The following is a 15046-nucleotide window of genomic DNA, read 5'->3' as shown; positions in this document are numbered from 1 at the left end:
AAATATGACATATGATAATAATTTGTGCGTCACTACCTCAAAGATCATACGAGCCAAATTCAAAGAACATACTTTGATTATTGAAACCCCAAAAACATATATGTTTAATCAACATATGTTAAATAACATAAGTTATAATGTAAAGAAAATATAGTTATACCCAAAGAGCACACTAATCACACTCAAAGAACATATTAAAGGTATGTTCTTTGTCAAACACGGGTATGTTCTTTATCAAACACATGTATGTTCTTTCCGCCTTTTTTTGTTTACCCTGGTGCACCCTGCGCATGGTGCATCCGAATGTACTATCCTATTTTCACATTAAACATATACTCCCACCGCTTTTAAATACTTGCTCCATTTACTAATACAGCTAGTAGTAAATTCATTTAGTAGTGTTTTTTTTTTTTTTTTTTTGAAACAAGCAGTGTTTTTTAATCTTTATCAAAACATAATTAAGGATAATGTGAACAAGACTTTCTTTGTACAAAAAATGTTAAAACGCCATTGCAGATCCAAAATATGAACATATGATTAAGTATGATCAAAACAAGTTTATTACAATGAATGACCATCATCGATAATATATCAATTGACAAACAAATAGACTCAGGAATTCCAATGACCCCAAAAAACCTTGCTCTCGTTGCACAAGCAAAGCAGCCTCCCACACTCTCAAGTCTCAATCTCGAAACTTGCTGTTATAAACAAAAGAAAAACAAAAACAAAAAGAAACGAGATAAAAACAGATACCAAAAGATACAAGTTATACAACAAACCACCTCATCAAACCATTTTAGTCATCTAGCTGCATTAGTACATAATATACACCGCATTCGAGAGGAGTCTGACTGACTTTCACCATTCTCTTCGTCATCAAATTCATCATACTCAGAATCAAGGGAACCATCCTGAGCTTCATTCTCATCACTATATGTATTGACTGAGTCCATATAACAAGTCATGTGATATGCATGACAGCAAAAGAAAATGACAACCGAGACATTTTGGATGGAAAAAGGATCAAAGCATATGCAACATCTGCCTCCCACCCTAGTCTTGGACTTCAAATCCATGTTTTTGAAACTTGGTGGTTTTGCAAAGGACTCTTCCATCCTCTTTTCATCTCTCTTAGTTCTAGCCTCATCCTCTGTGTTATTCATATAAACCGCATGCCTTGCTTCTTTGTAGTACTTAACCAAAAGATTGACGATATCAGCCTGTTGTTCCCACCAAAACAACCAATAATTTCAGTGCAAAGTGAAGATGATTCAAACAGCAATGCTACTAAATTGAAGAATTACCTTTAAAATATCATTACAACCATGTCTGAGTGAGGTTTCGGTTCTATAGTCAGTTATGATTTTGACCAATCGATCCCTGAGCCTGTAAACATACTATGAAGGATTAGTAACAACAATAAAGATTAGCAAAAACCGAAGTACTTTTTAGAATAACAATAATAATATTGACTGCTATAATGTGTCTTAAAGATTTGGCTATCTGAAATTCAGTATCACGAAGGAAAGCCGAATGTGGTTACAGATGCCTTAAGTACAAAGTTTGTGGTGATACTGCAAGATCAGTTAAGTGCAGATTTTCAAAGATGGCCTTGGAAGTTATGGAGCATGGAAGAGTGGAGAAAATGTTAAATGTTTTGCCTATCCAACACTCGGGTTATTTAGAAATCACAGAAAGGTGGCCTGAGGATGAGAAGCGGGAGAAAATTCAAGAAGGCAAGTTTTGAATTTTAAGATATTTAATGATGGGAAATGGGAAGTTGCATACGATGCTGAAGTGGAAGAGACTAAAAATGAATGGATGACATTCCAACATTCAGAGAGGAAAAGACATAGAGCTTACTAAAGACATACAATGATTGACACGAAATGCAGTCCGAAAACCATCTCAGAAAGGGCCTTTATATCGAATGTAAATCTACATGTACAAGTACTACAAGGACATAACAGTACTAACCTAGGTATTTCCAGTCCATCAGGCACAACATTTACAATATGAAGAGGATCAAGGTTGCCAACAGTATGTTCCAGCAACATTCCAACCTGCAAACAGGAAAAGGCAGGCATGTGAAAAACAGAGACGATGATAGTTTCCCGCATAAATGGTTTGGGGGAAGGAATACAACAATTTTTATACCATTTCAGGCCTCTGGGTAGATTGCTTGATCAATTCTTCCCAAATGTCATCATCATTCTGCATGCTAGCAAACTCTAAAGCCTGCAAACAATAAGAAGCAAGCCCCACATGAATACAACCCGGACACACACCCTGACACCCGCACACATACATATATTAATTTGTCAATACATAAGTAGCAGAATGCAATATCTGATGAAAGATAATTACCTCTTTTATATCACCTAATTCATTGATGATAACAGCAAGGGCTTGTTTCGAATTTCCCATTCTTCCAAGAATGAATGCTTTCTCTTTCAGGAGACCTTTTCTCACACAAAGATCATAGGCCTGTATTCAACAAGAACTAAATACTTTAATACCAACTCTGATGCTCTAAAAATTTGAATTAACTGCTTAATTGAATCTGCATACCTTCTCCAGTGTATAATGTTGACTGCTACGAAGGAAAGTAAGTAGCATTTGTGTATCATAATCTGCATATAGCTCCACCTATTAGCAAAAAATTACAAAATAAATAAATATATAATGACAGACGCTCAACAAGTCCAAACTACAATACAGAGAAATATGCTCTAATGCTCTACCAGAAGAACACGATGCATGAGTCAACTAGAAATTTGAAATTGTATAGTGACTAAACATCCTGAAATGCAGAAAGCAAAATCTACTTAGCAAGACAACTAAATCTGGCTAAAGGACTGTAGAGCAACAGTCTGACAATCATGATTCATAAGTGAACTCCTGGTGAAGAGGCTGAGCAAGGTCGGGGTCTAAAGTTTCCTGATGTAGATTCTGCTACCATAAATTCATTCCCCAAATCCCAAGAAAAAGGGGAGAAAGAAAAAAAGGTGAACCAAACTTAATAGCATAATCGCCAGATTTATTATAAACACAATCCGAGTGTTTTGACACCATATCGTGCGGCGCACTCTTTCCTATCAGTCAGCAAAGGTGCCACCCGTGTGAGGAAAGGGGTTTATGTGGCGCCTGATTATAGAAGGCACATTCTTACTTATCAACAATAAGAGCAAAGATGAGCGTTGATTGGGGAGCTTGAGAGCGCACAGCAGGCACAAGCAGGGCCAATAAAATAGCACAAGCACTAAAGCAAGGCAACACAGGATAGGAAGCTTTGCTTCTCATTCCCTAATAATTACTCCCTAAGAGCTTTATTTAGAAATTACAATATTTGCCTAATGAACACTGGATTGGCAATAATATAATAATTCTATCTGAAGCCTAAAAAAAGTTTAAAAAATGTCTAAGAATGCATTAAAACATGAAATGGAGAGTTGGATTCCAACAGAAAGCTTCTAAGGCTTAAGCATCCTTGAGAAAAATTATGAACTAAGCTAGCTAAGGAATTCAGATTTTGAAATCATGTCCATGATCTCTACAATACCTGCATATCATGAAAATCCCTTCCAGCATGAGGACTGGCCTCAAATAGAGCATGCAAGTACAGATACAAAAAGTACTTATCTCCAGCCTTTAAAAGCTGTGACACTACATCAGGTGGGGTAATCAGATCCCTTTGCTGGATCAGCAAGGATGTTGCACGTTTGGTGTCAAGCATCATCAGTTGGACAACCTGTGATTAACAAAAGAAAGCTTTAAGTAGCAATATGCAAATATCCAGAGATCTATGACTACCAAGTCATATGAAAATTGTGCATCAGTGAAAATGTCTACAGCACATGTATGGTGGAATTACAAAAATAGTAATGCCTTCCTATGCCAAAAGACAATCATAACCAAACAAAATACGCAGTGGGACTCAAAGTCAATACCAAAGCTCATGATTACATCACTGTACCTTTTCACGAACAGCAGCATGCAAGTTATGCCTCTCAATGAAGTCGAAAACTTCTGGTTTCAAAAGCTGCAAAAAGAGGCGCAATGAGCATCATTACAGCACAATGTTGCATGTTCAGCATATCTGCAAATAGGCTTGCAAAAAAAAATATAGATCTACACACTTACATCAGCAAAAAATGAAAACGCTTTCTCATTTTGCTCAGTTCTCACATATAGCTCTGCCATTGCCTGGATATTTGGCATTGTTGATTAGTAACAATAAGAATGAAACACACCATATGTGAATAGCATAATATTCGAAAACAGAGAGCAAGAACAAAGAGAATGACCTCTTTCAGATCGTCAGTCATCAAAGAAGCTCTAAGCTGAGGCTCTATCTCTGACAAAACAGTCAGGGCAGAGTAAATTGACCGTGGCCATGACTTCACAGCTGATAAGAAATCCTTGTGGTACGCAGGATTCATTGCAAGAGCCACTAGGGCAAGCTGGATCATAACAAAGGTAAAATCTCTAGTACATGGAAATCATATCAACATTGCAGCAAATTTTGTGGCACAACAAACCTCATATAAAGTATCACTGAGTTTAGGGTTCTGAGTTGGCATGTAACGGGCTAAAGCTGGAAGCTGACGAAGCTGAGCAAAGCGAATAATCCATCTATGAAGAGAAACCATCCCTCAATACCAAGGGGAAAAAAGTAACACAATGTAATATAGTGAAACCATAGTTACCTTTCCCATGCTGAAGCAGACCCTTGCAGCAATTTGGGACATAAAGCTGCAGCTTCACCATATCTTTTCTCAGCAAGTAAATGCTCAAGATACCTTGATCCCACCTGTTTACATTAACATGAAGAATTTAATATAAGGAACTCACAAGAGCTAAACAGTGAAACTAGATGTTAAAAAAAGTCAACCTTGAAACATGGGAATTTCTGATAATCAATGAATACATGCTAAATATAAGACAGAACTGTTTTTGGATTGAACAGACAGTCCAATGCTTGCAAGAAACAGACAGAAAGGGCTTCCAGGGCTCTAGTCTCAGAATCTTACAAAAGCTACTAAGATAAAAGAATACACCAGAAGCAGAAAGTCGAAATAACAGAAAGTTTTCCCAATAAGATTTCATCACCAACTCTGAGATTACACCACTGCAATTCAGTGGTTTCACAAGAACGTAATGACAAGGAGAGCAGCTTGTGAAGGAAACAACAAAAGCCCCAAAAATATTCAAGGTTAGTGAAATGGCAAGTAACAAGAATTATTCCAATATATAGGGCACAACTTGAACAGCCCTATGGAAAGCTTCAGCTTTTGTCATGACATGGTAACACTTGAGACTATAGAAAATACAGACAAATGCTGGCTTAATATTGAGAATAATGGCAAAAGGAATCATCTTTCCCTCGGCTTAAAGATGCAAACATTCCTAGTGTGAGATGGCCTTTATTGCAGCCAATTGGAGGATAGACGCTTCAATAATGTACCTACTTGCCTCAACATAGCCTCGCATAGTGGCATTCCTCCTTCCAAGGTAAATTTTATCCTCAACATTAAACATGATTTCTTTTATTTGACAAGCACAGGTTCAGCAGCAAGCCACCAATGGTATAATTGTAGGACTTACAAGGTAAAACATCTTATAGACAGAAAATATAACACATCCAAGTTAATAGCATTTGCTAGGGAAAGAAGAAAAGTGTAAAGAGAGATAAAGGCAGTGTGGAGACTATAGTCTCTGTGGAGAGCATGAGATACAGGGAGGAAAAAGGGAACACAAGAATTATCTGAAGAAAAAGAAGGGGAAATAAAAAAATTCATAGACAATGCAGTTCAAATTTCGAAGACAAAACTGGTAACATGGTCTCCTAGGTATATGTTTACGATGGATGTGGGGGGGGGGGGGTAGAACTCTGAAGCCATCAAATACAAGACTCCTTTGCTTTAGGAGACTTTCCTTGCAAATAGGCCAATTAAACCGCAATGGGGCTAAATATGCTAGATAGGTGGATACCACTCCAGAAAATCACATAATACTATATAATCTGCGAAGGGGAACACCAACCTCTTCGAAAAGTTCTTTTCGTCCATGTGTTGCCTCAACTTCAGCGAGAGCTTTGTCATACCATCCATGTTCAAGAAGCCAATTGATATGATCTTCAGCATCCCTTGTAAATAGCCATAAAATCATATCAGCTAAATACTAATTTAATTCAGTTATGGGATGATAGAGCAATGACTGGTAAAAAAGAAGAAAGAAAAAAAAACCATAAGGCAGTATAGAGAGGTAGAAGACGTTTTTGTAGGGTCCTCTTAACTGGGTTCCCCGGTTTCACTTTTCAACAGCACAAAGCAGAAACAGGATGCACACTAATCTCGATAGGCTATTACTGAATCCTGTCAACCTACTACTGTCAGATAAAGTATCAAGCAATCAGGAGAGCACATAGCCCAAAGTGCAATAAGAGAGCACATAGCCCAAAGATCATTAATGTCTCGAAATTCTATTCTATACCAAAATTTTGTCTGACATGATTCAACAAGTAGCTTAAATTACATTGACATAAAAGTCTAAACTAGTTCAAATTATTTCTTGATCTTTCCTAATTTAAATACGATGCATATAGCAACTATTGAAATGCACCAAGCAATAAGGCCATCATTTTACAATCTTCTTCAAAGGAGATATTGAACAAAGCAGACATAATTTTACAATAAAGGCCATCCACTAGAGCATCCATAGCATATATGACATTTGTAACCCCGGGAAAATCTACTGCAAATTCCTCACTGAAGAGCCCTCCACATTTTCCTAGTTTGTAAATGTCAATGCCCAGAGCAATTCAAAAATTTGATACGCCATTCCGAGTACTGCCCTCCTTTAGAAAGAATCAGCTAATCAACTTCCTACTTCATTTGAGGACAGATCATCCTTAGACTATTTATTGATCCAAAAAACTAGCAAAGTATGAACCCTGAGTACAAACTTGTGCAAATTTTCTACTTTTACTTATAGTTTGGATTAGCTTAGAGTAATTATTCAAATTTTAAAACCCACTTGCAGATCATACATACGGACTTACATGTTATGCAGTGGGCCAAGCCAAACTCATGTATAAACATACCAAGCTTGAGCTTGGAAGTGGCTTATTTAATAAGAAAAAACAATTAAAAATTTGTATATAATAATCCCAACTATTGTCAATTTGTCAGCCTTTTATAAATAATCCCAACTTTCAATTAATTAGGAACAGCCCCAACGTTTGGGATGACTTTCCGAATCTGTCCAATAAAAAAATTAAAAAATAAAAAATCACAGAAAAAATTATTCTTTCAGCTTATTTTCACTTAAATCCCCTTTATAACCCCTTTGGGCTTTGACCATTACAACCCTCCATTTTTGCCACCTTCCTTCATCACTATAGCCCACCACCATCTCCAGCACAAAGGCACCTCACTAGAATTCATTGATTATAGATCCACCACCGCCCCTTCTTTGACCTTCTCTCCCTTCACCAATTCACCCTCCTCACTGCTGCCCAATCAGCCCCTCTTCCCCATTAACACCATTGTCCCCTCAAGCCCCCACGGCCACCATCATCAAACAATCCCCTACTGTCCACTTTAGACAGCCACCTGCCCTCTCTATCTATGTACTCTTCCCTGAGAGCATCCATGCCCCACTTTCTCTCTCTTCTTTTTCATCAATCCCTTGATCCCTCTGTCTCTCCTCTTTTTCATCAAGGTATGACATAAAAAGAAAATATCTTGCCCAAATTACTAAATAGGCCCAAATAAGGGAATTGAGCTCAAATTACTGCTCAAACTCATTCATATATAGCCAAGCCAAGGACATAGTGGATTAAACCAATCTCAAACTCCAGACTTTTAATCAAACCAAGCCGAACCCTACCAATTCTCTTCTCCACTCAGATAGCTTGTGACCAATCATTCCATGCACTTCAAAGGCTCATATAGCCCACTTGTTCTCACGGATGTTCTTTTATGTATCCACGAGTAAATAAGACAACTTTTAAGCAAATTGAGGTAAAGCAGAAAAGATTTAGGAAATAGGAGTTCTTTTTCCCAATTTTCCATGTCATATTAGTCTATAGAAACAAAGAGCGCAAAAGCAATTGAACAAATCAGGAAATACAAAGTCACCCCTTAGCTAGACAATACCGTTGGGTAGAATCAGTTTCTTCATATGCCAGAAACGTAATTGGAAATCTGTTTCTGGTAGCATATAAGGAAACAGACTATCCTCAAAAGGAAAGAAAAGATAATCAGTTTCCTCAAAGCTCCAAAAACAGTCTTCCAACAGTTCCGAGAGCTTTGCCAAACACTAACTAAGAAGTATTGTCTTCATATGCTACCATCTTAGCAGCTAGTTAGAAAACCCATTACACCCAATTATTTGCATCTTCTAGCTTTCTTCATTTTTTACCATTTTCATTCAATTAAATACAAGTTGATCGCCATAAAGGGGAAGAAGCAAAGAGAAAGGAGAAAGGAAAAAAAAAAAAAAAAAAAAAAAAAAAAACCACTTACATCAATCTAACATCAGATACAAAAAAAACAAGAGATAAAAGAGAAGATGTGAAGCATGTAACCGGGGAAGGAGGTGGTATAATAAACTAACCTTGGTTTTGCAATTACTATGTCTTTTGGGGATACAACATAGTATAGTGGCTCATCACCTGCAGCCCATCGACCGTTAGTATAGTTGCTCCCTGTAATAATAAGTCTTAGAAGTCCAATAAAAAAATGTAAGGGCATGCATACTCAAGTCAAATAAAAGGCATGAACAGTCCCCTCCCAGCTACTTAAGTCCCTAACAGGGAGCCTCCACCAATAACTCCCTTCTTCCCTTACCCAAAAAAAAAGGACAAGAAAATAGAAAGAAGAATAATTGTGGATGATAAAAGACTTAATAAACTAAACCTGATAGAGGAGTGTGTGAGAGACAGTAGTCTTTTGCTTTATAATGTTCAAAACCATGAATTGGTAAAGCGTCAGTTGCCAGCTCATCATTAGTCCACGTAACAATGCGTACTTCTGGCCTCTGTGCATTAGCCTGATTAGAGAGCCAAAAACATCAAGCATATCACTGGCCATGATCCAAGACTGATTAGCAGAAAAATAAAAAGACAGTAAAGCACTACAAACCCAATGCTAAACTTACGAGACTGTCAACTTCATAAGCATACAGAAAAAGAGAATTATTCCATGGATGAGAAATATGTCCATGTTATTTTGACAAAACATATCTGTTCAGCAGTAACTAGACAATACAATTTTATTCATTAAAGTAACTGAATTTCCATTTATTAGCTACTTTGTATTAGCATAACAACAATAAGTTAATAGCTACTACAACAATTTCAAGCACCTTTTTTAAGCGTACCATACACTCCATTGATGAGAATGAGTGTGTCTTTCCAGACAATATTAATGTACAGGTTAATTATATCTTCTGTTCTTACTTTCATAAACCACTAGGACAATTGCTAAAAAATTACCAAGACAGTGTTTATTCAGGAAGTTTAGCTTAATACACGATTTACATTTCTGTGTTGTGTGAAACCTTGATGTAAATACAACTGTTAAATAGATCTGCTGCACAAAGCACAATCAATCTGATCACAATTATTCACAGTGAAAGTTACAAAAATCCTCCCTTCATCAACATTATCAGTACTTATGTGTGCTACCTCGTGACTTCACACCTAAAATACTCCACAACCCAATCCCGATCAAGATCTAATACAGTAAAGAGATCTTTATACAACCTCTAGAAGCCCAAGTTCTTAAAACAAGTACCAGCAGTTTTAAATGACAGCCATTAAGCAACCAAAAAAATATCAACATCAGACACTTAAAAGTACTCAAATATCCAGATCCATCAAGAAGAAATACCTGCCGTGATGGAGCTGTACTACTAAAGTCCTTCTCTCCAGGGACATAGGCTAGAATAGCCAAAAAATCACCAAATGGAGCAATGCCGGATATATAATAGTTTGTCTGGAAAGATGCAACTATATCCACCTGGTTTGAGCTTGATACATAAACAGGCTTGTAGGACCCATTGGCTCCTACATGCTGATTTCCCCTTAGAGAAGCAATCTTCACTGATGTGCCCCAACCAATAATCAGAAGTGCATCATCCTGAATTCAGCTAAATTAAGTAAGAAAAAGCATGAAGTCAAAAGTTGGGACACAAATAAACAGGCCTAGATTGAAACTAGCAAGTATATTTATCATGCTAAGTACGGAAAGTAATAATGGTTCGATGACAACCTGCCAAACTAGGTGCGGGAGCAAGAGCTCAGGATGTGGACTTCCTCGCGGTCTCTCAATAAAAGTCACGCGCTGATCATTGGCAGTGTCATAAACCTTCACGCCTGCATCATTAGCCCAAGCAATGAAACTCGTCCTCCATGCCACTGCATGTATTGGACCCTCGCCAGAGTGCAATACCTAAAATCAGAGTAAGCATAAAACAAATCAAAAATGCATCAATTCATTAACTGTAACTATCATAAGCCAAAAAACAATTCCAAACCTGCTCCTGATAACCAAACCACTTCTTAGCGTAGAATATTAATTGACCAGCTAATCCTCCAGCCACAAATCTTTTTAATGATTTTCTTGCATAATCAGGATCGAGAGCTATTGCCTTCATTGGTCTATGATACTCAAATTTTCGTTTTTCGTCAGTAAAGAGACTGCTTATAACAATTGATCCATCATCAGAACAACTCCCAATATATTCGCCATCTATATCAAAATTAAGGTCATTTACAGCAGCCTTGTGCACATGAAATTCCTTTACCTGTAAAAGCCAACCAAGTCCTTTAAAATTGAAAACGCTTCAGATAATTTGTAATCTGGATTTTCTAGCTCAAGCAAGATAGATACTATTTAAACAGAGAGCCTGTTGAGTACAAAAACATCTCTCACCATCACCCAGCATGGCAGCATGTGTAAAAGGGGCAAAGAAAATAAAAGGGAGACAGATCTACAGTTATGATTACTTATGGTCAGATTATGAACTTCATAAAGTCCATTTACGATGGAGCTGAATAATTCACCATCTTTGGTTCTCAAATACTATTGACTTAATCAAAATTACACATTAAACTGTCGCCATCCTTATATTGTGAAGTTCAAAAAGTCCATTTACGATAATTGTGATCATGGCACTTTGGATACTCCGCTTCGGGCAATATCCTTACAAGATTACTATGGTGACATGGGTCCAAGTGTTAGTGTTAAATATGATAGGGTAGAGATTACCATCATACAAAAATTTCCTAGGAAAAAAGTTAATTGACCTGAAACTCCAAACTTAGATATGTATACAAGTGATACAAGTGGCTTTCACGATATAAGAGAGTTTGTGTCTTCAAAAAAAAAATATATAAGAGAGTTTGTTTTGTTTGAGGATGAGAGGGAGGGGGAGAGGAGTACCTAGGTCACCAAATTCTCATCATGTCAATCCAAGATGATTACAGCATAACGCATCTATGTTAGATGCAATAAAAAGAAAACTCAATGCCATGGACATATAGTAAGTTTCTATATGTAAAGTTAGACATGAATCTTCTATATTAGAAAAAGAACACACCATTAAGCAAATTCAAGCAAATGCAGGAAATACTTCGGGAGAGGGAAAACTACACGCTCATTAATTAATTGTATTACCCCCTGCTCTAGACTTCTAGGAGGAGGATAATTTGAATAGCTACACCGACATGACCTTTTCGGTACCTATTTCTCTATTCTTTTTTTCTCTTCTTTTTTTCTCTTCTTGAAGCAGATGAACTGCAACACAATTCAGATGAAAAAAAAACACCCAAGACCACCCGTCCGAAATTTAGCAATATATTGATTAAAACACTGTACAATTCAATATGCATCGTTCTCAAATACCATATCTGTAAAAATCAATCTTGCACCAATCGTCCTAAATTTCTAGGTCATTCTAGTAATTCACAAGTTAACTATGCTATGACAATAATAGAACAAGTTAGTCAATTTAACTCAATGAGCAAACAACCTAATTTGAGAATAATTAGAAGCATGCTTAATCCGACACGAAAATGCTAAATTCGACACGAGAAATAAAAATAAATGATAAATTCAACTCATTATCCAATTCCAAAACCGATTAAAATAAAATAAAAAAATTCCACGCTATCCCTTAAACCAGATTAAAGCACAAATATAAAAAGGAGAATTGGAAGAAAATCAAGAATAATTGAATTGAGATCATAGGAAATACCTGATTTCCGAGAAAATCAAGCAGATGAACGGCACCACAATGAGTACCAAGCGCGATCATACGTTCAGAAACAGCGATACAAGTAGCGGCATCGGTCGATAACAAAGAAGATAAACTGCCCCCCATTCTCTGGTACTTGAGCTTCGGTTCTTCTTCTTCAGAAGCTGTTGCCTCTTCTTCTTCTGAAAATTCTTCTTCTTCATCTTCTTCTTCTTCCTCTCTTTCAACATCGCCATCGACGCCATTTTCCGAAGGAAGAGGAGCCATTTGAAGAGGAATTGGAGAAGGTATGATTGATAATTGATGATGAAGATTGAAATTAGCTGATTGAATTACGAAATTGGAGAATTATGGAAATAAAAGGATGAAATTGAGATCGATGAAGAAGTAGTGAAGTAGGGTTAATGGAGAAGTGCAGAGGAAGAAGATGTTGATGAAGAAGAAGACATGGATGTTCTCTGTTATCAGGTTGGTTTCTCTCTCCTCTTAGGAGAACGAAGCTGGCATATACAAGATGAAATTGAACGTCGCCCTTTTTTTTCAGATTGATTTTGTTGGGAAAGTGAAAAATCAAGTCCGATTGAAACTTTAAACCAAGCTCTATCCTTTAGGAAAATTTGTCCCAAAAAAAATCCTTTAAATGCATTATTTTGCAAAAATAATCTTTAAAAAGTTTTTTGCAGAAAAAATTAAAAAAAATAAAAAATAAAAAACTGTTAGAAGATAAGTTTAATAAGGTGAATGCCAATTATTGATTTGATTATACAATGCTCATATAGGTCCAAACACTTGTGAACTCATATGACTATATGTGTGAGTAATTATTATACTCTTAGTATAACCCATGGCTATATATACAATGCCATGTAAGTGTAAGTTACACAAGCAAAAATATAACCGGAGCACTGCTACAATTTCACTTCTTCTTACTTCTTCTTTCACTGATTAAAAAACTTTCTATCGATAAAATCTTTAACAAAAACCAATTTTTAGCATTCTGGCTAAAGAAAACCCAATTGTGAAATTTTTTTGTTGAAAACAACCTAGTGCCTCTAATTCACTTATTAACCTATAATTTTTTCTAATTACCCTCTCTCACTTAACCATTTAATAATAAAATTAATTTATAAATTAAAAACAAAAACCACCACCCTACCATCGGTCAGCCACCCCCTCCCCTGACAACAGCCCTCCTACCCCAACTGAGCTACCGCCTGGATCCCCCACCCCCAGCGGCCCACCTCCACCGCAGAGTTGACCCCCTTCCCTTTCCCCTTTCTCTCTCCTCCATCTCAATTCCCTTTTCTCTCTCCTCTCCACCTTCTCCTCCAATGGCGGAAACCCAACCTCCTCGATCTAATGGCGGAAAACCCCTTTCCTCCACCAAAAACGATGACTACTTCGCTGCAATTCACCAAATATCCAACAATGTTCGCCCCGTAAATTTACCTCGAACGAACCTTATATAAGCTTCGAATCGCTGTGACCAATGAGCTCGTTTCTAGGTCGAGGTGGGTGTTTGTGGGCGGGGATGGGTGGTATTTCAAGAATTTGGGGTCAAGTGGGTGTTTTCGTGGTGGACTTGCGGTGGGAGTACGGCGGTTTTCATGGTGGGGGTTGACGACGGGAGTAGGCTAGCAAGCGGTAAGGTGTGGCTAGGTTGATTTTTATGGTTGGCCTGGATGGGGAACAACAATTCTGGTGTCTTAGTCGATGGTGGGGGCTGTTGCTAGGGGAGGAGAAAAGGGAGGGGTAGGCCAGGTGACTGGTTGTGGTGGGGTGGTGGTTTATGTTTTTTATATTTATTTAAAATTTTATTTAATTATTAATCAGGTAAGTGAGAGTTAGAGGGTAATTAAAAGTGATTAGTGTTATTTAAGTAAATTAGAGGTACTAGCATTAGGTTGTCTTTAACAATAAATAGGCCTGTTTAAGTTTTCTTTTACGATAAAGGTTTTAGAAGGATATTTTTTCGCAAAATGGTGCATTTAAAAGGTTTATTTTAACAAATTTTCCTATAATTTAACAATTTTTTTTTTTTTAACCACACTTCACCACATCCTCCAAAACCTCAATAACTCAAATCCTATGTATTTTACCTTTTTTTTTAATAAAAAATTACCAATAACTAATTCGCCCACTAATTTCCTTTTATTTTTTTAAAGGATTTTCAATAACTACCAACATTTCACTTTGTGTTGTTTTCTTCCACGAATGACATATCATGTGCGTTAGCATAAGTACGCTCTAGTTTAGAGAAAATACAAGTTTAATTTTCATGAAAATGTTTATCTCGTGTCATTTTCGTAAATAAATCAATAATTTATTATTAAATATTTATATGTGGACATAGAGCTACCTCTATTTATTCACCTTATGTTTGTTTATTTAAATAATTTAAATTAACCCACCAATTACTCTTAATAAAATATAACTATTAAAAAAATCTCTTATAAAAAAAAAATTAGGTATCATATTTTTTCAGATAATCTTGATTAACAATTATACAATATTTTTTTAAGGAAAATTTGATTCCAATAATCAAACTTTTGCGTAATCTTATTTATTAATCGGACCTTTTGATTATTCCCCAAGAATAATCCAAGCTTTGGGATGTTCTATTCTATTAGGTCAAAGTGACTTGCTACCTGTGCTTTAGGTAAATTTTTTATTATTATTATTTTCAATTTATTTATCAAAAAAAGTTTAAAAAAAAAATCAGCCAAGCAGCCACCCACGAGCTTACCCCCTTCCATGGCCACCCTCCCCTTCCCTC

At 36.6% G+C, this 15046-nt stretch overlaps 1 protein-coding gene across 2 annotated transcripts; it reads right to left on the bottom strand.

Annotated features, from left to right (window-relative positions):
* Window positions 1-401: 401 nt before the first annotated feature.
* On the bottom strand, window positions 402-12936 carry LOC110699696 (vacuolar protein sorting-associated protein 41 homolog). 2 transcript variants are annotated; one of them, XM_021877221.1, is made up of 19 exons: window positions 12271-12936; window positions 10549-10818; window positions 10284-10463; window positions 9903-10151; window positions 8928-9060; window positions 8626-8683; window positions 6049-6151; window positions 4713-4816; window positions 4545-4638; window positions 4311-4466; window positions 4147-4209; window positions 3980-4045; window positions 3566-3754; window positions 2575-2652; window positions 2371-2490; window positions 2161-2241; window positions 1981-2066; window positions 1308-1389; window positions 402-1223 (listed from the first exon to the last, which is right to left on the bottom strand). In XM_021877221.1, exons 1-19 carry the CDS (start codon window positions 12535-12537, stop codon window positions 804-806), a joined length of 2799 nt encoding a protein of 932 aa, XP_021732913.1. In that variant the 5' UTR covers window positions 12538-12936; the 3' UTR covers window positions 402-803. The 2 variants fall into 2 exon arrangements, with proteins under 2 accessions (XP_021732913.1, XP_021732912.1); XM_021877220.1 differs by having other exon boundaries at window positions 8626-8716; window positions 12271-12934.
* Window positions 12937-15046: the final 2110 nt, after the last annotated feature.

The sequence above is a fragment of the Chenopodium quinoa genome, unplaced genomic scaffold (assembly GCF_001683475.1).
Source record: "Chenopodium quinoa cultivar QQ74 unplaced genomic scaffold, ASM168347v1, whole genome shotgun sequence".
Classification (NCBI taxonomy): Eukaryota; Viridiplantae; Streptophyta; class Magnoliopsida; order Caryophyllales; family Amaranthaceae; genus Chenopodium; species Chenopodium quinoa.
This window is presented reverse-complemented; position numbering and strand designations above follow the sequence as displayed.